Raw genomic sequence first — 25472 nt, 5'->3', positions numbered from 1 at the left:
TTAGTATTAATTGATTTGATCGCATATGTTCACTTATGAACATTAGATTTTTATTTTGGTAGATATTGTAAATATTTTATTCTAAAACTAACTTTATTTAGTGTATTCTCAAATACGAAAACATTAATTTTGACATACCGTTACCAAAGTAAACGAATATGGCGACAGAATTTATTAATCGTATTGCATCTCCTATGGAGTTATGTGTAGAGACTTTGGATCAACCAACGGATAAGGTTGAAGAACTAAAGCGTTCGCTTGAAGCTAAACAAGGGGTCAGATCGCGTATCCTTTAAAAAAAAAAAAAATATTGCAATGTGTCACTAAATTGAATTTTTAAAATTGTATTACCATTTACCGTGCGTCACCTATACTCGCACAATTTACTTAACATCATTTCATTTCAACTTATTTTCGTGTTTATATCCACTTACGGTTCAAACATGCTGTCCTGGACACACCTCGAAAAGATTTCGACCTGTACCCCTATATGTCAAAAGCTCTTAAAGACTAACCCTAACCCTAACAATTGAAAGGGGGATACTGGTCGAACTCATGCCGTCTTACACATACCCAATAAAATTGGCTCTGGGCCGGAGCGGGCACCAGGCTGCAAACCTTTAACCATGACACCTCCATCAATACCGGTGCGACAATTTACCCATACTACCCAATACTTACCCAATACTACCCAAGACGTACCTTCCTTCGTTCACCCTTCTATAATACGAATAATTTTTATAAAATAAAAAAAGAGGTAAGTAAAAAAAAAAATTGTAATGCTAATCTTGATAATATAGACAATTTTTATCACATTACTGTGATCAGAAAACATAAAAATACCCCAAAAAATTATAACAGGTGAGAACAATAAAAATTAATTTTTGAAGCGTCTGCCAAATTAGGTACAAGACCTTTAGTCATTACATATTATATATTTTTGAGCGGGCAAGTCTAAAAATATTTTTTAAAGATATTTTTTAATAAATTATTTACTTAGGCCCTAAGTGGAAAGGCGGCCTCAATTTGTCGTTTCACCAATTAAGACCAAACATTGTTTGCTTCTGGGTTCTTTGTAGTTAGTATTTCATGATGTATTGAATACGAATTTGACTCATGGGTATTTGTGGGCCTGTTTGCAAGCAGGATCTAGGCTAATTACTGTCGATATTAACTTAAATAAGCTCACCGCTTAGTAGTAGTTAGTACTATAGTAGTGGTATTGGGTAAGTATTGGGTAGTATTGGGTAAGTACTGGGTAGTATTGGGTAAATCGTCGCACCCATCAATACTGCCCAGAGATTCATTGTAATACTGGTTGCAAACAGGATAGTCCCTTTAATTGAAATGGTGTTGTATTGGAACAGGACCATTTTAGTTTCTGAAATTAATGATTTGCTGAGCAAGTTATATTTGATCTTTTTACAGCCTTTGATACAAATGATGTGGTGAAGTACTTTATACCAGAGTATTTAATGTCTGAACTATGATAAATTACTCTCCTACCTTTAATTATCTTAAGATTTCCACAACATTTTGTGCAGACAAATTATGAAAAAAACATTGCAATGACATATTATACATACTAGATGGTAACCATGTCATCTATATCAAGTTCACTCAAATCTCCTAAGACAAAAAGCATATATAGGGTGCCATTTTGCTTTTTTATGGAATACTCTCCAAGCGGGTGGAATGATGTGACAGTCTAACAATATCATGATAATATGATTATGGAATTTATGGTATAGGCAATTGTAAAATACAGTTGTTTCTGGTCCCATGTCGGTAAAATCACGGAACCAAAATTTCTTTTCCCATGATTATTATATTGAATACGACTATTCAACGAAAATAATATATATTATTATATATATATATTTGTTTATATTAAAAAATAGTTTCCGATGGTTCCCATGATTTCAAGGCATGGACCGGCCTCGGTGGCGTCGTGGTAGGCCATCGGTCTACAGGCTGGTAGGTACTGGGTTCGGATCCCAGTCGAGGCATGGGATTTTTAATGCAGATACCGACTCCAAACCCTGAGTGAGTGCTCCGCAAGGCTCAATGGGTAGGTGTAAACCACTTGCCTCGACCAGTGATCCATAACTGGTTCAACAAAGGCCATGGTTTGTGCTGTCCTGCCTGTGGGAAGCGCAAATAAAAGATCCCTTGCTGCTAATCGGAAGAGTAGCCCATGTAGTGGCGACAGCAGGTTTCCTCTCAAAATCTGTGTGGTCCTTAACCATATGTCTGACGCAATGTAACCGTCAATAAAATGTGTTGAGTGCGTCGTTAAATAAAACATTTCTTTCTTTCTTTTCAAGGCATGGACCCAAAAAAGTGTTTTTTGTGAAATTTTAAATGCTATGGCCTGCATCAAGATAAATCTCAACTGGGTAATTGCATGTATAATTATTAAAGACAGTTTCTCTAATCAATTGAGCATTCTTTGATTTTGTTTTGTCGTTAAAAAGAAAACCTTTTAGGGATGATGTAAATGTCATTGTTACGATGTCTGATTGTACTGTATGACTTGTAAAGATTTGTACCAAACCATACACGGCCTGGACTGATCCATAATTTTTGGTGGATGTGTTAAACAACTAAATGTGGACTCATAACAATCAATAGATTAACCATTGCTAGCTTTACATCTACATATGTTGGGTAGAATTGATTTTTTTTTTTTTGAAAATTTGTATAACTAATAAATTTCTTAACAGCTTTTTCAGCCTTTTTAATAGGCTCTATAGAGGAGGTAAACCAAAGGATCAGTAGATTAGATCGGAAACTTCAAGGCTACACCGAGCTGATTTGTGAAAGCAGAGCATCCGAATCTCAGGATGATATTGACCCTGTTCTGTGGAATGATTTTGACAGAGATACATTTCATACCAGAGGTGAGCTGGAAAGTTTGATTGCAGACATTCATTTTATTCTCATGATTATATTAGAAATGTTTTTTTTGTGGACACTTGCTAATGACTCAACTGTTTTTTGTCCTAACATACACATGTATTTATTTAATGTTAAACCAGTATCAGTTGAATGCATGGCAGCTGTCTGAGATATGTGTATATATAGTGAGAGAAAAATCTGTTTAGTGGCCTTAGCAAATAATAGCATGGAAATTAGTTTTTTAAATTTTAATTAGCAACAGTTCCTAATCATTTTGAAAATAGGGGTAATTGAAGTGGGGTTTTTAAAAGTATGCATGGAACAAAGTCTTTTGAGTCAGAAAATAAATGAATAGTTAAATAGATGGACTGTGCATTAAGGGGAGGGGGTATATACATGTACCACAAATCGGCATCCACACGCAAATAAATCATTATATACTTAATAATAAGATGGAAATATACATGTATACACTTTTTTGTGCATGTCTAATTTAAGATCTGTATTTCAGAGAAAGAGACAAAGGAGGTTAACCAGTTTGCTGGAATCTATACACTCAAATCAAGTGAGTATGTTATGAGAGGGAAATGGGAAAGGGATTTCACATACATGTGGGCCGTTCCCCCATTCCCATTTTGATTAACAGCTGGTAGTTTTTTACCTGTGCTTTTCCAGACAGAACCACTCATACCATACTCTTTGAAGATTTATACTGTTTTGTATTATTTTGTACTGATATAAGGAAAATATCTTTGAAACAAAATTATTCACCAGTCTAGACCATCATATTAAAATTTATTCAGTTGCTTAATTGCTCAAATGTAAAACACTTTGTAATCTGGGAAGGTATCTGTTTAAAGCATTTAACTTAAGCAGGGATTTTTGCTTTCAAAATTTTTCAACTCAATTGAAAATTGATTAGCAACTATTGTTTAATGTTTTAAAATTGTGTAGCAATCTGATGAAACTTGCAAAGTGCATTGCTGTGCGATACTCAATAAAACGTTCCCAATTAAATACAGAAACCTTGTAATTGGACAATAATGTAATGTATCATGCTGTCTAGTTGCTTATGTATTTATATTCTCCATATTGTGATGATGATATTATTGTTGTTACATTGATATATATTTATATTTATACCTATAATTAGAATTGCTTATGGTAATAAACAACTGAATTGATAAACCACACATAGGACCATGGGAATTAATCTTGTGATTCAAAATGTTCCTGGAGAACACTTGGCATTGATTGACTGGCTGCCTGGCTGGTTGGCGTTGACTGATTAATCGATGAAGTGTCATCTAGTTTCTGTTGTATTAATTTATAAATGAAGGAAGGAAATGGTTTATTTAACAACGCACTCAACACATTTTATTTACGGTTATGTGTCGTCGGACATATGGTTAAGGACCACACATATATTGAGAGGAAACCCGCTGTCACCACTTTATGGGCTACTATTTTTGATTAGCAGCAAGGGATCTTTTATATGCACCATCCCATAGACAGGATAGCACATACCACAGCCTTTGATGTACCAGTTGTGATGCACTGGCTAGAGCAATAATTTATAAATGAATGCAGATGTAAGATATTAAAAATCGACAATATGCAGTAACATCTATGTACACGTATGTACATTTTTTATGTCATATAGTTACTTATGTCGTATTGGGAAACAAATTAACGTAACAACTTCCTTTTGTTTTTTATGATTCTTTATTTAATTCTGCAAACTACTGTCTTTTTCAGCATTTGTGCCAGGCCGTAGTACAAGAGTTCGGAACATTTCCAAAATTAGTATGAAACCTTGCAGAATCTCCCCAGTAAGATTTGTAAATTAATTATATACACAGGTATGGGTTTTCTGAGATGGAAAATCACCAAATGTTTTACTGACAAATCATAGTCTTCAAACAGACCTCAGATGTTTTAACTTCACAAACTACATCTTTAAGTATTTTTAAATTGCTTTTGATTTCTACTTCTGTAATTACATGTATTTAAATATCATTGTCGTACATACACCTATAAATTTAATTAATACATGTATTTCCTTCGAAGAAGACTCGTATAATTGTGAGGTTTAATTGTTAACATTTTGATCTTGGTCTATTAATGTTGCAATGAAGTGCAATTTTCTTTTTTTATTGTAGACTATGTTACTGTACCACATCCTTGGTTAAAACAGTATGTTGAGGTGTCATTAAACAAAACTTCCTTACCTTGTTTGGATACCACTTTCAAGAGTGATTGTGTTATAGGTATACATGAAGAAGTAGGCAAATTATTTAATACAATTTCAATAATTTTTCTAAATTTTGAACTTCTTACAATGAGTTTGTTTATTGTTGAATGACACCACTAGCGGACATTTATTAAATAATCATCGGCTGTTGGATGTCAAACATTTGGTAATTCTATAGTGCAAGAGAGGAAACCCGCTACATTTTCCCATTAGTAGCAAGGAATATTTTATGTGCACAGCCGACAAACAGGATAGCACATACCACAGCCATTTATATACCAGTCGTGGTGCACTGGCTGGAATGAGAAATAGTCCAATGGGCCCACTGACGGGGGTCGATACCAGACCAACCGTGCATCAAGTGAGTGCTTTACCACTGGGCTACATCCTGCCCTTCTTACTATGAGTACATGTTGACTACATGTCAGAATTATCAAATGCTTGACATCCAATAGCCTATGATTAATTAATCAATGTGCTCTAGTGGTGTCGTTAAACAAAAAACTAGTTTTTTTATATATGAGTGAATGTCCTAGTTTTTTCATTTGTTCATTATTTGGTATATGGCAGGGTGACAGCTTTCCTGACATAAACTTCAAAATGTACATTTTATAGTAAATTATTTTCTTTATGTTTCTTTACTGAAGTGATTAAGACTTGACTTGTTTATTTATTTATTTTAAGGCAAAGAAGGATCCAGGGAAACCAAAATTTGTTGAGGTTTGTTTATATTTTTAAATTATTATTCTGACAAAGTAACTAAATTCCTGTAGGCTAGTTACTAGGGTTTCATTTCTGTTCTAATTGTAATAATTAAATTAAAACTGTTTTGTTTTTTTAAGTTTTGTTACAGTAATTGTAGTTTTTACTTTTAAAAATAATATTAAAAATGTAATTAAACAAACTGTTTAGTAGGCCTGCAGGACCTAAAGACATGATGAAAATTGTGATGAAATTACAGTGAATTTTTATTTTAATTTACTTACAATTTATTGTGTATTTTAGTTCTGGCCGTGTATTTTCATGACAACTTGAGAATGTCATGTTAATGCCATACATGTACAAACTGCATGCTTGTGGCAAAGATTTTAGTTCTGGCCGTGTATTTTCATGACAACTTGAGAATGTCATGTTAATGCCATACATGTACAAACTGCATGCTTGTGGCAAAGATTTTAGTTCTGGCCGTGTATTTTCATGACAACTTGAGAATGTCATGTTAATGCCATACATGTACAAACTGCATGCTTGTGGCAAAGATTTTAGTTCTGGCCGTGTATTTTCATGACAACTTGTGAATGTCATGTTAATGCCATACATGTACAAACTGCAGGCTTGTGGCAAAGATTTTAGTTCTGGCCGTGTATTTTCATGACAACTTGAGAATGTCATGTTAATGCCATACATGTACAAACTGCATGCTTGTGGCAGAGATTTTAGTTCTGGACGTGTATTTTCATGACAACTTGAGAATGTCATGTTAATGCCATACATGTACAAACTGCATGCTTGTGGCACAGATTTTAGTTCTGGCCGTGTATTTTCATGACAACTTGAGAATGTCATGTTAATGCCATACATGTACAAACTGCATGCTTGTGGCAAAGATTTTAGTTCTGGCCGTGTATTTTCATGACAACTTGAGAATGTCATGTTAATGCCATACATGTACAAACTGCATGCTTGTGGCAAAGATTTTAGTTCTGGCCGTGTATTTTCATGACAACTTGATAATGTCATGTTAATGCCATACATGTACAAACTGCATGCTTGTGGCAAAGATTTTAGTTCTGGCCGTGTATTTTCATGACAACTTGAGAATGTCATGTTAATGCCATACATGTACAAACTGCAGGCTTGTGGCAAAGATTTTAGTTTTAGAATCACAGGCCCTGTCTGGTGATCTTTTTGTTCACGTAATAAGATGGAATTGTTTTTTTTTCTGATTCATGTATAACAATATGATGTAAAGAACAATAACCGTGTGACCATTTCTTTTACCAGCTTCATCAATATCCAGGTTATGACCCAACAGAGTTAACTCCACTGCCTGATGACATTGCAGCAGTAGACATTCTACAAAAAGCTGCAGATGCATCCATGAATTTGGACAAAAAGGTTGATATATTTTTCATTAAAGAAGAAAATAAGGTTTTTATCTTGAAAAATATATATATATATATCCTGGCAGATAGATATATTTGTTAAGTTCATTAAAGGGACACACCCTAGTTACGTTTATTTGTTAACCATTACGGCGTTGTTTTTCGCTATTAAACCCCATTTTTCACAAATAAAATTGCACTTTACTTACATATTATTATTTAGAATACACATTTCCATTCACCTGAAGTGCTTTTTGGTAATCCTGATGTTTGTAAAACCACGAAATGCATTTTTTGCATTTTTTCACAAGACGTGTTGTCGAGAGAAAAAACGTTAAGCAAGCGAGGTCCAATCTATTTTTAGAGCGGATATTTCCATTTCAATGTCACAGACGTTGGTATATCACGTGACCGTTATCATTTTGGTTCGGTTTGTTTTCTCGTGCACGGTTCGCGCAATCAACATCTGATTTGTTGTTGTTCATTTGTGAGATGTGTGTCAATTTTGTTATAATATTTAACATATTTATGCCATTTGCTTTCAATTTGAAGTGATGAATTATCCAATTACTCTCAAATTTACATTTCAATTTAAATAATTAGTAGGCGGTAGTCTACAAAATTAACTTTTTACAATTAACAGGTGTGGATGCCCAGCAAGCAGTTGTGGATTAACATTTGCATAGCCACAAAGGGGTGGGGGTGACCCAATCACAGCTCTTCTTTCTCGTCACCTTTTAAATTTGCCCGTCACCCCATAACACCTGTAAAAACAGAGTGGGTACCCCACCCTAAAAAATCATGACCATGTCATTAAGACTTCCTTGTCCAAAAAGATGAACAGATCAAATTATGTTGTAAAATAAACAGGCATTAAAATAATAGATTCCAGGTATTTATTTTAATTTATAATAAATAATTTCTTTCCACAAGAACATTCAGAGCCTTTTCCCCACAACAATTTTAAGTTACTAGAAAGGTAATTAAAATGCGTCTTAAAATATACAATCACATCTGTGATTAAAAAACCTTCCAAGAGAGCATGCCTCTGAATTCATCTAAACATGTCAGTCTTCTATTGCCTAATATTAATGATTATTTACAGCTATGCCCTCCTCCACTACCACTTCCAAAATTCTCTAACAAGCCTGCCATTTTATGATACTGGAATATCACATCAATACATACATGTGACGTGCAATATAAACGTTTAAAGGGTGTATACTACCAAATCAAATCCCATAGACAACAATAGTAACATATGTGGCTAAAACTCCTACCTGCAACGTATCAACCGATATAAACGCCATGGATATAAATACTACCACCCCTTACACTTAAAGTGAATCAGAAAAAAATGGGGGTCAATCTGCTCGTTTCTGAGATAACGGGTAGCGTCTATGACTACCCTAGTTTCGCACAAAATTCGAGTACTGTTTTTTTACAGGTACCCCATACATGTTTCAAGCACAAGGCTACTTGACACATTGGTACTAGATGAAATAAAATTGCACTTTTTTTTTTACCCAGATGAAACTATTAGTTTTTACAACCAACACACTCACATTTATAACCAATCACAGGACTTGAGGTGTTCACTTCTCTATCAAAAGTTCGGTGCACCTCCAACTTTGACCCAGCCGGAAGTTATTTGGTTTAGTACTACCTATACTGATAACATACACTTTTCAAAAAGTGTCCAGCTATGTGTCTTTATGACAACCAGGATCTGGTGTATTCTGACATAAACTGACAACCTCACTGAAACTGTTGTTTCTACAGTGCAACCTAATATAATGTACACCTCAAAAAGCATATATATTGCATATAGTTTTGTACAAGTGCAATATGTCATATTAAACAACAAAATGTTTTAAAATAAAACTCCTGAAGATATTTACTTTCAGTTGGGTGTGTGTACTCAGGTATATATGTAGAGACAACAGAGATAGTCAGAGTACCTCTACCCCTTTAAAGAATTCCATTAAAACACATGCACTTGATTGACCCCTAGATTATGAAGAACTTAACAGGCACATCAAAGAAATATCAGTATTAAAAAAATACACTGTCTGAGGAAGGAAACACAAACATGACGGTACCTGTATGAAGTAATGACTTAATGTCCTGAACATTAGTGTTGGGAGGAAATCCTGTATGCTGGGTGTGGGTGTCTTCAAGTTACCAGGTGTGGGAATTTCAAATCCATCGGCCATGCTGATTTTCATAATGAACCATCAAAACTATTGGTAGCCACCAATATTCCTCACTATATTTTATTTATAGCCTACTGTAGTTGGAGGTTTTAATAGTTGTGATATCTGGAATAATCATGCAGCTTTAACACATTTATTTTTTATTAATATCTGAAAAAAAACTATTTTTAAATGACAAAATTACCCAAACATCGATTTTCTTGCATTATTTTCTAATCCAGATGAATACAATATGTACATTAGATGTATTCCTACAATCTCTAATCCAGCATTTTATTTAGCTAGTAACATTAGGTAATACAGCTTTAACAATAAAATAAATTATCAACTTAATCCAAGGCAGATAATCAAATCTGAAAAAATTGGTTCTGAATCTAGTATAAACTCAAAATGCTTTTCATGAGAGCTAACTAAGTGATTATTAAGAGAAAAAAAATGATCTGGAGATCTAAGTATATGTTTAACAACCTTATTGTTATGTACAAATAAGAACAGAAGGCACAATAGTGACAACAAATTTAATTATGTTTTTGGTAAAGTTTTTCTTCAAATTTACTTTAAATTTTGCATAAAACTACAAATTTGTCTAAAATATAACTTAGCACCCTATAAATATGTCAAAATGACAATAAAAATCAACTTCTTTTTAAATTTGAGTTTTCAGAATTTCATACATAAAAAATTAACAATATTAATGGAAACTAAAGACATTAACCCACTATTGGCACATGCTATTTTTAATATAAAAATAAATTGCTATTAAAATCTTAGTTCAGGTTGCCTATATATAATACCATATTTAAGAGCAGTTGTATATGGCAAGTCAAATACCATGTAAAAAGAAATTATTGAAATCTTTACAGTATGAATTATAGGCCAAAACCAATTTTTCTTCAGTGCTAACTTTGATTCAGAGCCATGTACAGAGATTATTGTCAAGGTCAAGGTCATTGTGAACTTGCATGATCGAGTGATGGCTAATTAATCAACCAGTATAGTTTACTTAAATAAAATGACAAAAATCATAATATTTTTTATTATGCACTGAATATGTGCTATAGGGTGTATACTACCAAATCAAATCCCATAGACAACAATAGTAACATATGTGGCTAAAACTCCTACCTGCAACGTATCAACCGACATAAACGCCACGGATATAAATACTACCACCCCTTACACTTAAAGTGAATCAGAAAAAAATGGGGGTCAAGCTGCTCGTTTCTGAGATAATGGGTAGCGTCTATGACTACCCTAGTTTCGCACAAAATTCGAGTACTTTTTTTTACAGGTACCCCATACATGTTTCAAGCACAAGGCTACTTGACACATTGGTACTAGATGAAATAAAATTGCACATTTTTTTTTACCCAGATGAAACTATTAGTTTTTACAACCAACACACTCACATTTATAACCAATCACAGGACTTGTGGTGTTCACTTCTCTATCAAAAGTTCGGTGCACCTCCAACTTTGACCCAGCCGGAAGTTATTTGGTTTAGTACTACCTTAAAACCAATAATTTTGCTAAGTCTTACAATATCTGGAGAGGGGATACAACCAGGACAGAACAGTTGGAACATGTCCAGGAGAGGTGAAACGAACGCACCCCAAGTCTGTGAAATTTGTCGTGACGTAGGCATTGTTGTGCTTCGAGCGACATCTACCGGTGACATCAGAATACTAACTTTCAAAATTATTTCAAGCAATGAGGATTCCCATGATATTTATCGATATAAAACCTGCTTTTTCACTCCATTTGATAAAAACGTGATCTAAGTGTGTTACAGGTTTGTAGATTAACCAAATTATAATTTATTTTCGCTGGATGGAACTAGGGTGTGCGGCTTTAATTACTACCACACTGCTGTAATGTTCAGTATATTTATTTTATATTTGTGGATTTTTTTAATGCTTCATTTTATTAACTTGTTAATAATATAGTGTTTAAAATAAATCTGCTTTGATTTAGCATGTTTAATGAAAAACAATCTGTTTCTGTTTTATTTTGTTTTCATGTTTTAATATATATCCATTTATTAGGCCTATTATGTTTCTAGAACACCTTTTTCAGTTTTTGCTTGGTAGAGCCATACCTAGTTGGGGGGGAGGGGGTTCAAGAGGGAATGTTGCACCTCAGAAAAATGAGAAAATGTGCCCTGTTTAGTTGAGAAGTACCCTCTTTGTCCTGAAGAAGACCCTATGGCTACTACTGTGCCCTGATTCGTTTTGTATTGCCACCCCACTTACTTTAGGCTAGGTATGTTGTATGCTCTTGATTTTAATTTCTTTCAGTGCCAAGGCACAAAATTCCCTGCTTGAGACATTAGTTATATATTGCCTAATAACATTTGGATAGGGTACTTTCATTACCGAAATATTGGCCCCCTACATGTAGGCGACTGTTAGATTGAAATAAAGGTAGAACTGGTACTGCATTTTGCACAGGCAGTGTGTTGTTATTCTCATGATTATGAAGAGTTTATCTCTTCAAATAGCTTTTTACAATCCTGTACAATATTGTATAATGTTGTGGGATTGTCAGTGATTAGGCAAAAATCCAACATTTTGTTTTAAGTAGAAATGTCACAACACACAGGATACCATAGATATGTTTTATTGTCTATGCAAACTAGGTTCTCATTTGGATTGTTATATTTTGTAAATCATTGACTAGTAAATTTATTGTTTCTTGTTTTATGTCTTTACAGCCTCAGTTCAGACCTGCATTTGAAAAACTGTTCTACTCCGATCTGTCACAAGCAATACTCCTGGTATTTAGTTACCCGTAGTGTTTTATACACTGTAGTTTGTTTAAATAACAACATGGTAAATGTCTTCTTATGATTTTCTCTATTTATCCAGACCTCATATAGTACAGTTTACCCTTTTTAAAAGAAGTTCATCGGATTTTCTCAACTGCTAATGAAGGTAATGTAGTGTTTGATCAAGCTTTTCTGATTTTCTCAACTGCTAATGAAGGTAATGTAGTGTTTGATCAAGCTTTTCTGATTTTCTCAACTGCTAATGAAGGTAATGTAGTGTTTGATCAAGCTTTTCTGATTTTCTCAACTGCTAATGAAGGTAATGTAGTGTTTGATCAAGCTTTTCTCACCGTAAACTACTTCCTTTACTCTACTTGATCTCTCTAAATGTATTTAGTGTCATAATCAACTGGGTTTTTTAACTCATACAGTACACATGTATATTTTTAAAGATAATATAGCCATAAAGTTAATAATTATATAGTAGTTTAACATTTTAAAACAGTGATGTTTTTTTCATTTCCTTCAGTTACTGGTTAGATCACCACTTTTTGTCTCTGTGTGTGTCTATGTCTCTGTCTTTCTCTTTCTCCCTCTCCCTCCTCTCTCCTCTCCCCCCCCCCCCCCCCCCTCTCTCTCTCTCTCTCTCTCTCTCTCTCTCTCTCTCTCTCTCTCTCCCCCCTCCCTCCCTCCCTCCCTCCCTCTATCTCTCTCTCTCTCTCATATATTTGGTGTACAATGTATCTGTAGTTTTATTACCGTTGTTTATTTGGTGTGTTCTTTTCAGGACATATTTTGGTACTACTTTCTTGAGAAGTTTCAGTCAAGTCGTAATTCACAAATGAAGCTGTTTAATAGAGTTGCTCACAATTATGTTCAGCTGATGATATATGCCAAAGACCCTCTATACCGCGATACTTTCTTTAAGGTAAGTACAGCACATAGAAGTTATTATCTTTGAAAACCGAGGGGTGTTCGACTAAACTAGACTTCTGTGCACTTTAAATGTAGTATGCAACCTGAGATGTGAGTTGTTTTTACTTTTTACCCATGTCTGGTATGTCAAAACCTGTCTGTGGAAAATAGTATTTCTTACACACCCGTGTAAGAGATGACCTACTTTTAAGCCTTGTGATTGGTTGCTCTACAGTGATGACCTGGTCACCGTAGCCATACTATCCAATTAAATACGGATATCCGGAAATGATTTTTGCTACTGTGGATGTCTTACAATGTAGCAAAATTAGGAATTAAAACAATTTAAAAACTCATATATGACTAGGTATTTAATGTTTAGAATGCATTGTGGTAGACATTCATTATTTCTTCCAAAATTACAATGTTTTAGTGTGTCAGCCCCATTATGTCATAATGGGCTTTAACATATGATTACATAAACATATATAATATATACTCAATGCTGGTACATATAATTAAAATATTATTTATTTATATTTTCATTTTTGAAAACAACATACTTTGTACAGTGGTAAATATTATTTGGAGTAATTAAGTTTCCAGTGTTGAGACAATATCAGCTTTGTCTGCATTATATGGAGTTTGAATACTTAACGCGGCGTATACCCACATCTGAGGACCAGCAATATACGGTAGTAGTTATACAATGGAAGTTACTATTTTCTGTCACTTTTACAGAAGTATCCCATGTTGATGACTCAGGCTGTGTATGCAGCTACATGCCATTCTTTCCCCGATTCCTATCGTCAGTTTGGTGAGAGCTTCAAGGATGATTTGGTTTCCATGGTTATGGAATGGATGACAGGTTTGTAGTGGTGTTCCTAAATGATGTTGATGAATACTCTGGTATTTATATGGTTGAAAGTATACAGTGATGTAGTATATCAAGGACTCACTGTTAGAAATGGCTATGTCCAAAATTGTGCTTTTAATCTTTTTTAAAAATCCTAAAATAAGCCAGTTTTGTTATTTTTACAAATTATGTAGCTTTTCATCACACATATTAATTACATTATGTCCAACCAAAAAGTTATATTATTATTTTTTATTTTTTTTAAAGAAGAGAAGAATGAAATAATGGACTACTTTAATTTTTGCCAAAAAAGTGTACGTGACCAGAGCTTTTTTTTTCTCTCTTTTTCTTTTGGTGTCGGGGGGGGGGGGGGGGGGGGGGCTTTCCTTTTTCTCATTTAATTCCATCTTATTCTTCCTCATCTGACATCTATCATTCGAATTGTTATACTGTCCACATCCACATCCTAGTCCTTGTCTCTACAACCATGACAGGTGCTTGTCTCTTTTGGCCAACCAGGCCATACACCAAACATTGCAATGACAGATTACACATGTATACTAGATGGTAACCATGTCATCTATATCAATTCACTCAAATCTTCTAGGACAAAAAAATATATATAGGCTGCCATTTTGCTTTTTTATAGAATACTCTCCAAGAGGGGTGGAAGGATGTGTCAATCTAACAATGTCATGATATGATTATGGAATTTATGGTATAGGCAATTATCATGATGTCACATTAATTATGTCACATACTTTGGAGTGGAAGCCTTCTTGAAGAGTATTCCATAAAAAATCAAAATGACAGATGGCGAAAAATTACATGCTTTTTGTCCTGGGAGATCTCAGCAAAGTCGATATAGGTAACATGGTTACATTCTAGTATGTGGAATCTGTGTCAATGTAATGGTTTTTTAACAATTTTTTTTTTTGCACAAAATGTAGGGAAAATCTAGTAGTAATTAAAGGTAGGAGTGTAATTTATTGTAGTTGTAACAATGTGGTTCAGACTTTAGTTTATTAACAGGCCCTCTGATTTCATGGAAATTAACTGTCGTTTTCTGGTCCGGTGTCGGTAAAATCACGGAACCAAAATTTCTTTTCCCATGATTATTATACTGAGTACGACTATTCAACGAAAATAATATATATTATTATATATATATATATATATTTATTTTTAAAAAATAGTTTCCGATGGTTCCCATGATTTCAAGGCATGGACCCCAAAAAGTGTTTCTCATGAAATTTTAAATCCTATAGGCAACAGTGTTAAAGGCATTTACCCCAGTTACTTGGCAGTGTAAAATATTTTTGGCTATTTCAGCTTTTTCTTAAAACCTTAAATTACACATTATTTTAAATGTCTTGCTTAAGTTACCAAGTTGGCAAATCCAATGTGTTTCTGGTTGTCCTAGTATTTCCAGTAGCTCAAGATGATATTATGCAAAACAGAAAAGATACTGGTACCAGTGGATATCATAGACACAAGGGCTAGTGACTTTAAAAACCATCTTCAACAATGAAACCTTTAATCTAATCAGTAAAATTCCGTTAGGCTATTTCTTGCTGTAGCCAGTGCACCACAACTGGTATACCAAAGGCTGTGGTATTTGAAAGTTAAAGTTACACTCATTGCCAGCTTGTTTTGACAAGTCTGGGTTCATATAAAGAACATGTATTTATTTTAGGACTGGATCCACCACCTCGTTACTAGCTGACTTGTTTGTCAGTTACCAGCTTGTTTTGACAAGTCTGGGTTTATATATAAATAAGACTCGAACTTAAGAATTTCTTTCCCATGGCAATTTTTAAAACAAATTCCAATGTGAAACAGCCCACCGAGTCTGCCCGTGGCAATTTTAAAAAAGTGATATTTGCAGCTAATACACATGATTAAATGGTTATTTTACTGTATGTAGACATATTTCAAATTTGCAAATGTTAAATATTGGTAGATAACGTACACCAGGTGTATACACTTTGCCATTGTTGACGAGCTTTAATGATGGCACAAAAGTCAGTGATGCTCTCTACCTACAGCAATTTATATCTCAATGGCAGCAATTGCCGACAGTGCTGTTGTTAAGTTCGAGCCCTGTATAAAGAATGTGTGTTGATTTTAGGACTGCATTCACCACCTCGTTACTGGCTGACTTGTTTGTCAGTTACCAGCTTGTTTTGACAAGTCTGGGTTTATATATAAAGAATGTGTGTTGATTTTAGGACTGCATCCACCACCTCGTTACTGGCTGACTTGTTTGTCAGTTACCAGCTTGTTTTGACAAGTCTGGGTTTATATATAAAGAATGTGTGTTGATTTTAGGACTGCATCCACCACCTCGTTACTGGCTGACTTGTTTGTCAGTTACCAGCTTGTTTTGACAAGTCTGGGTTTATATATAAAGAATGTGTGTTGATTTTAGGACTGCATCCACCACCTCGTTACTGGCTGACTTGTTTGTCAGTTACCAGCTTGTTTTGACAAGTCTGGGTTTATATATAAAGAATGTGTGTTGATTTTAGGACTGCATCCACCACCTCGTTACTGGCTGACTTGTTTGTCAGTTACCAGCTTGTTTTGACAAGTCTGGGTTTATATATAAAGAATGTGTGTTGATTTTAGGACTGCATCCACCACCTCGTTACTGGCTGACTTGTTTGTCAGTTACCAGCTTGTTTTGACAAGTCTGGGTTTATATATAAAGAATGTGTGTTGATTTTAGGACTGCATCCACCACCTCGTTACTGGCTGACTTGTTTGTCAGTTACCAGCTTGTTTTGACAAGTCTGGGTTTATATATAAAGAATGTGTGTTGATTTTAGGACTGCATCCACTACCTCGTTACTGGCTGTCTTGTTTGTCAGTTACCAGCTTGTTTTGACAAGTCTGGGTTTATATATAAAGAATGTGTGTTGATTTTAGGACTGCATCCACCACCTCGTTACTGGCTGACTTGTTTGTCAGTTACCAGCTTGTTTTGACAAGTCTGGGTTTATATATAAAGAATGTGTGTTGATTTTAGGACTGCATCCACCACCTCGTTACTGGCTGACTTGTTTGTCAGTTACCAGCTTGTTTTGACAAGTCTGGGTTTATATATAAAGAATGTGTGTTGATTTTAGGACTGCATCCACCACCTCGTTACTGGCTGACTTGTTTGTCAGTTACCAGCTTGTTTTGACAAGTCTGGGTTTATATATAAAGAATGTGTGTTGATTTTAGGACTGCATCCACCACCTCGTTACTGGCTGACTTGTTTGTCAGTTACCAGCTTGTTTTGACAAGTCTGGGTTTATATATAAAGAATGTGTGTTGATTTTAGGACTGCATCCACCACCTCGTTACTGGCTGACTTGTTTGTCAGTTACCAGCTTGTTTTGACAAGTCTGGGTTTATATATAAAGAATGTGTGTTGATTTTAGGACTGCATCCACCACCTCGTTACTGGCTGACTTGTTTGTCAGTTACCAGCTTGTTTTGACAAGTCTGGGTTTATATATAAAGAATGTGTGTTGATTTTAGGACTGCATCCACCACCTCGTTACTGGCTGACTTGTTTGTCAGTTACCAGCTTGTTTTGACAAGTCTGGGTTTATATATAAAGAATGTGTGTTGATTTTAGGACTACATCCACCACCTCGTTACTGGCTGACATGGGACTTTGAGAAGCTGGAGCCACCCAACATGAAAACCAGGGAGGAGATGGCTAATAACTCAAAGAAAGGTCAGCACAGAATCTTGGTTTTATCGTTTTGTAGTGACCATGGAGAAGAACAGTAGGCCTACTTTTGTTTGCATGACATGTCTAGTTTTGCATAACCTATTTTTCATTGTGCATTAAATTTAAGACATCATTTTAATGGGTTATGGAAAATGAAATGTGTTACATGGAAAGAAAAAAATTGGCATAACCATTTTTTTTTTTTTTTTTTTTTTTTTTTTGTCTAATTAGAATATTGTTTTATCAGTGTCTGGCATATTGTTATTTGGTTTAGAGATAGAACATGGAATAAAATAAATGTTCTGTTAACAGCAAGGTTTACTTTGACATGCACAGATAGGACAACAAATGCTGCATGTTTGTTGGGTGTATACCACCAAATCAAATCCCATAGACGACAATAGTAACATATGTGGCTAAAGCCCACACCTGCTGTGTATCATTTGACATATATACCATGGATATAAGTACTACAACCCCTCACCCTTAAAGTGAGTCGGAAAAAAATGGCGGTGAAGTTGCCCATTTCAGAGATAACGGGTAGTGTCTATGACTACCCTAGTTCTGCAAAAAAAATTAGTACTTTATTTTTACAGATTTTTACATGTTTCAAGCATAAGGTTACTTCACACAGTGGTACTAGATAAAATAAAATTGCATACATTTTTTTCCCAGATGAAACTATTTTTTTTACAACCAACATACTCAGATTTATCGCCAATCACAGGACTTTTTTGTGGCGTTAACTGCTCTGTCAAAAGTTAGGTGCACCTCAAACTTTGACCCAGCCCAAAGTTATTTGGTTTAATACTACCTGTAAAATAAATCCAATATGAGATGGAACTTTATAGAGTATCTTATTTCACTTCCAGCCAATATGAGACTGAACTTTATAGTGTATCTTATTTCACTTCCAGCCAATATGAGATGGAACTTTATAGTGTATCTTATTTCACTTCCAGCCAATATGAGATGGAACTTTATAGTATATCTTATTTCACTTCCAGCCAATATGAGATGGAACTTTATAGTGTATCTTATTTCACTTCCAGCCAATATGAGATGGAACTTTATAGTGTATCTTATTTCACTTCCAGCCAATATGAGATTGAACTTTATACATTTGTAGTGTATCTTATTTCACTTCCAGCCAATATGAGATGGAACTTTATAGTATATCTTATTTCACTTCCAGCCAATATGAGATTGAACTTTGTAGTGTATCTTATTTCACTTCCAGCCAATATGAGATGGAACTTTATAGTATATCTTATTTCACTTCCAGCCAATATGAGATGGAACTTTATAGTGTATCTTATTTCACTTTCAGTCAATATGAGATTGAACTTTGACTACCTGGACTCTCTCGTGTCCACAAAACAAAACAGTCTGTCCATCTCGGAAATCTCACTGAATCAATCATCGAAATCGTCCATCTCATCGAGCCAGAACCGCACAGCCCGTGGTCATCGGAATAAATGGCTGACGTCCCACAAAGGAATGAAAGTTAGCTCTTTAACCTCTTCACAAGATAACAGCATCATTGACATGGTGGAGAGTGCCCAGGACAGTCCGCGGAGAGTCTCTCAGAAGGGGCAAGAGATGCGGAGAATTACCGAGGCCCTCCCTGCAATCAGAGAGATGACGAGAGAAGATGACAGTGGAAGTGAACGCAAGAAGCAGACGCCAAGATCAAAGATACTTTTCACAGGAGAAAAGGAACTTCAGAAAGTAGAAGTAGGTATTGTAGTGTAGAGGAAAATGAAGGAGCTAGATTTCCTAACTTACTTGAGGTTTAGATTGTTGTGAATACAAATCATTATAAATTAGCCAAAAACTAACTGTGAGAAGTAGTGGGTATATAATGAGACATTATTTTGTTAACAAATTGAATTTAGATACATTTTGAAAAAATTCACCAAGTGCTAAAGACAAAGCTTTATTTAGCTTAAAACCTGCCTACTCTGAAGAAATTAACTATAAGTATTTAAATAGATGTAGAACAAATTGTGGAAGATGTAGATGAAAGAAAGAAATGTTTTATTTAACGACGCACTTAACACATTTTACGGTTATATGGCGTCAGACATATGGTTAAGGACCACACAGATTTTGAGAGGAAACCCGCTGTCGCCACTACATGGGCTACTCTTTCCGATTAGCAGCAAGGGATCTTTTATTTGCGTTTCCCACAGGCAGGACAGCACAAACCATGGCCTTTGTTGAACCAGTTATGGATCACTGGTCAGTGCAAGTGGATTACACCTACCCATTGAGCCTTGCGGAGCACTCGCTCAGGGTTTAGAGTTGGTATCTGGATTAAAAATCCCATGCCTCGACTGGGATCTGAACCCAGCACCTACCAGCCTGTAGACCGATGGCCTGACCACGACGCCACCGAGGCCGGTAAGATGTAGATGAGACCCCACCCCTACACAAAAATAATGGTAAAGTTTTTATTCTACCATCCGTTCTTTGAGTTCATCTTGATTGTAATTCAACTTCTTTAGTTCTACAACTCAACATGCCAGTCCTTGTCTCTTCAGTGGCAAAAGTGCTTAGGCCAAATTTAATAGCATAGTCCAAGAAGCCCATGTAGGTGTAAGTAATAGGCATGGAAATGCAGGAGATAGATTTGTTCACAAATTAGTATCAATAAGACATCAGTGTAATGGGAAAACATTCAGTACAAAAATGTTACTCGTAAACAAATGCAAAAAAAAAAAAGAAGCGTTTTCCTCACAAGTTGATAAGACATTAATATTGTTATTTATTAGTGAAGTATAATTAAGTACATGTAACATGTAATTTGTAAAATACTCATAGTAAATGAACCCCTAAAAAAAGAATTCCAAATAAACAAGAACTTGTTTGTGATATTATTAATAAATTTGTTTCAAATTGAACTAATGTATAAGGATGGTCTGTTATTTTTTTTTTAGATTCATCGGGGAATGAACAGATAAAACACGCATAAACATGCTTCACCGATTCACACAGTTTGCTTATGTTTGTTTTTCTGTTCACGCCCTGATGAACCTAAAAGAAATCACATACATTTCCGTCGTCGTTGTTTTTCAGTCTCATCCTGCATGTAAAGGTCCTGATTTTGTCAAGTCAGTTTTCAACATGCATGCTAGAAGTCCGCTGGTTGCTCACTACGTGCGCATGAATAACCTCAAGCCTTTAGCTGGGACTAATGTGCTACTAGAAAGAACGGAGATGGAAAATCTGCCACCATATCCTTTTGATTCTAACAGATCTCATTTGACAGCAATAGATGTATAAGCTTATGAGACGGGGGCGGGAGGGGGGCAACTGCCCTCCCCTCCCCTCAGGGCTGGAGCAAATCCTCAAATTCAAGCAAAAAAGATAGAGATTAAGATAGAGATATTCGGGCAAAATTAGCTTCCCTGAAACCTTTTCACCATGTATTTCCATCATTCTACCCACAATATTAGTTTTAATCCATGTGAAAATATGTAGTGATTCATTTAAAACCCTATATAGCTGTTTAGCAGTAATGCTAATATAAATAAATGTTGGTATCCAGATTCGTGCTTTTTTTTTTTTTAATTCTTGCAAAAATAAGCCTGCTCCTCTACAAACATGGAAGCCTGTACACCTGTGAATAGATGCTAAAAAATTATTTGATTCCAAAAGACTCATTTTATATTTAAAATTTATAAAAGAGTACTATCAAAATGGGGCTCATAAATACGGCTATGAAGTAAGAAGAGCAAATTTGTATTTTATTTCATAGACAGACATCAGAATTGGGGGGCGGAGGTTACTGCTCTCCCCAAAATGAATTTTATGCATGTTCCACACACAGTTGAAAGGAAATTAATATAATTGCCCTCTTCCCCCCACCCCCAGTTGCTGGCACCAACACCTATTATATTTAATCTTTCTTTTTTTTTCAAATATTTTAAAGGTGCCCTGTTTCCCCATCAGATGTCAATAAGTAGAGTTATGAATACAATCACATCAAAATAGCATAGTTATTATCATTATGTTCATTCTTTCCTAGCAGACATATATTGGATTGTTTTTCTTATGGAACATGTGAAATTTCCTTAATTATATTCACTCTAGGATTTCCAACATACAGAGATGTTATTAAAACTTCAAATAAAGCCATCACTGACATTGCAAGAAAATTTCAGAAGTAAGTAAATATTACGTTTATATATTTTTAATACATTTGGAATTCTGCAAGGAAAAGGTTTATATGAACAACAAAAATGCACAGTGTAACTTGCTTCCTTTGCTAAGAGGCTAACTTGCAAAATTCCACAAGAAAAAGAACCCCAATTCCTGCAGGATTTGCTGTAGGATGTTTATACGCCCGTCTTTGACAGGTCACATTACAGTATGGCATTGTAAATCTGTCCATGTGCCTGTAAACATTTTGTTTCCATGGCATATAATATTTATGTTTTATCAATTCATATAAGATCATCAAACCTTGTATGCAAATACAACTTGGGATTGCAGTGTGTTGCGTACCATAGCTAAGTCACTGTGACCGTATATGCATCATTGCACATTAAAGGAAATCCTTGACATGGCCCTATCGTCCTTAATTATCAATTCATATAACACATTCAATAATTTGTGTGTGCTTGTTCATTCAACTTCTGACAGCCATATCATATATACCTCACTGGTTCTAGGAAGGAGGTGCAACATGAAATAATAGAGCACCAACAGGCGAGGGGTGGGGGGAGAATGTCGTCTCTAGAACATTAATATATTAAAGTGGTATACATATATAACATTGTGACAAAATTTGGCATTTTAAACGTAAAATTTATGCAATTATGAATAAAATTTAATTATTTAAATGACACCTCTTCATTTCAGACATTTTATACTGGTAAAGCAATGAAAAGCTGAATGTTTAATCATTAACTTGATTATTTTATTTTAAGAATGTATGCGAGAAACACACGTCAGAGTAATATCTTCATGAAGAAACAACAGGCAGAGAGGCGAGCACACTTGCAGAAGGAATCTGTATTGCTGTCCAACACCAAACTAGTGAAAAGACTCAGTGATCTACTTATACTCGAACAAAGAGTAAGTTAACAAACAAACATTTCTCATAAACTTAAGAAAATTTAGCAGGGGTGGATCCAGGATTTTGTAAGGACCCCCTCCCAAAATTATAAAAAAGGGGGACCCCTGTGACCCTCCTCTGGATCCGCCAATGTATTAGAATGATATATCTTTAATTATAAAAAGAATTTGTTCCATATTTGTTTAATAATTTTAGAGTTGATACTAGGAACTGCTCATCTTTTAGGAGCGGGATGTAGCCCAGTGGTACAGCGCTTGCTCGATGCGCGGTTTGGGATCAATCCCCGTCGTGGGCCCATTGGGCTATTTCTCGTTCCAGCCAGTGCACCATGACTGGTATATGAAAGGCTGTGGTATGTACTACCCTGTCTGTGGGATGGTGCATATAAAAGATCCCTTGCTGCTAATAGAAAAAGAGTAGCCCATGAAGTGGCGACAGCAGGTTTTCTCTCAATATCTGTGTGGTCCGTAACCATATTATGTCTGACGCCATATAACCGTAAATAAAATGTGTTGAGTGCGTCGTTAAATAAAACATTTCTTTCTTTCTTTCTTTTTGCTCATCTTTTAATGCAAAACATTATATCTGTTAACAGTTTTACTATAAACATATGCATACATGCAGATACAGTTTCTAGATTTTTTTAAATGGAGAAATAAAAATAGACATACACTCTGGGCTTCAGTCAGTATTTTGATAGACTCAGTACCAATACAGCCTTAAACCCAATCACATAACCCAGGAATCCCAACATATTTTGCCACTTCCACTATTAATAAAAATTACCATTTTATATTTTAAAATCGGTCTGTAATTATTAGTGTCACGTGATTTAGCATAAAGAACAATTGTGCACTAACATTGCAAATTGGATCCCTCTTTACAGTTTAAAACTTCTGATGCATTTCACTAGGTATTCAAAATGGTCATGATGAAATTGATATTATTCATAAAACAGTGTCATTTGATAATAAAACTAATTCACAAAGGTTTGTGTGATACATAATTGTATAACCTGGATTAAAAAAAAAGGGAAGTGTTTTTTTTTATTATAGGTTTACCAACATCTTTTTATAAACATGCAGATTACTTTTGGTAAATCTATCATGTTGTACATACTTGTGTAGATTTTGGAATACATGGAGTTTGAGTTGAACATAAATTTATATTTTTCTTTTTCTGCAGAAAGATCCCGACTCTTTATCAGTGAATGTTGATGCAGCTATAGAGGCTGCATTGATGGGAATCGATGTAACTAACCAATAAACAGCTTATTCCAAAAACATGCCCACTGTTACAGTACAATGCTGTGATATTAAAGACAATGTTTTGTTTTTCTCAGGGCATTTTGCAAATTATATATTTATTTATCTCCTTATTTCATTTTGAAATTTGTCTTTAATATTTTTATTTTTTTTTAATGCCCCATTTATCAATAGAAGTCTGTGTCCTGGTCTCTATTTAAAAAATTTATTTAGTTCTATGGCAAAACTTCACATACTGTACACTTACTGATATATCGGTTTGCCTGCGATTCCATGGCCATTATTCTGTGCATATAGTACTCTTTATTACTCACATTGTTTACATATACATGTAGCTATAATAATACATGGAATACTGTAATGGCACTTCTGATGTCACTAGTCTGTACAACTACAAACCTGCATCAGTTAGGTTTTGTGAAATTTACTTAATTCAGCATCATTGTCAGAACCACATTGAATGTCATTAACATTGATTATGATGGGATTTCAATCATACTTAACATTTGTTATAACTCACACTTTGTGAATAATAATTAAATTATCACACTTGCATAAGTGCCACATGATAGATATATAGAACACATTAGGGAATTGTTCTATTCCGTCACTTTTTCTCGGAGAACAAAATAATTTTCAAACTCATTCCATAAATTTTGTATGGCACTGCCACTCATGTAATCTATACATACTGCCGCATACCAAACCTACATGTGTATACCACAGTGCTACACTCAATCACCTGCACTGTAATTCTTCCATTTATTGTGACCGAATTCATCTACAAAGACCACCTTTGAGACATGCCAATTATAGCCTTTCAGTGAATACCCATGTAGTTTGTTTTTGAAACATTCAACCAGCCTACTCCATACTCCACCACCTAAATGGTCATTTCATGAAGTGCTAGGGCAGTGTTTTACAGATTGAATTAGTGCCTGCTAGTATTATTTCATAAAATATGTTTTACAGATTAAAGGGACTACCCTGAGTTTTCTGCCATTGTAACATGTATTTGTCATACAGAACCTTTTTGATGACAAAAATTACATATTAGCGTTTTCTTGTTTAGAATATCAGTGTCTGTATAAACAAGGTGTGTTTGTAGCAGCCCAAATCAAATTTTACTTTCCAATAATAAAAAAAAGAAGCCATTTGCAAACATTAGCACACTACCAAAACAGATGGATATACAGACATTGATATCCTAAGCAAGTAAATATATTTACTATGTAAGTTTAATTATTAAAAACTGTTAATTTGGTTCCCAGGGCTTGTGTACATTTATATATATATATATATGTGTGTGTGTGATATATGTGATATAAGCATGACTGTGATATGTGATAAATTCACACAATAAAATACTAATTTATT

The 25472-nt window shown here is 34.7% G+C and overlaps 1 protein-coding gene across 1 annotated transcript; it reads left to right on the top strand.

The window, feature by feature from the left end:
• The first annotated feature begins 152 nt into the window (after positions 1-152).
• LOC121379392 (protein FAM227B-like) lies at positions 153-25472 on the top strand. The gene is made up of 15 exons (XM_041507988.1): positions 153-285; positions 2736-2903; positions 3413-3466; positions 4660-4733; positions 5840-5875; positions 7160-7273; positions 12190-12252; positions 13031-13171; positions 13900-14026; positions 17646-17747; positions 19075-19481; positions 20826-20983; positions 21838-21915; positions 22682-22829; positions 24016-25472. Exons 1-15 carry the CDS (start codon positions 159-161, stop codon positions 24094-24096), a joined length of 1878 nt encoding a protein of 625 aa, XP_041363922.1. The 5' UTR covers positions 153-158; the 3' UTR covers positions 24097-25472.

Source organism: Gigantopelta aegis, chromosome 8 (assembly GCF_016097555.1).
Source record: "Gigantopelta aegis isolate Gae_Host chromosome 8, Gae_host_genome, whole genome shotgun sequence".
In the NCBI taxonomy this organism is placed as follows: domain Eukaryota; kingdom Metazoa; phylum Mollusca; class Gastropoda; order Neomphalida; family Peltospiridae; genus Gigantopelta; species Gigantopelta aegis.
This window is presented reverse-complemented; position numbering and strand designations above follow the sequence as displayed.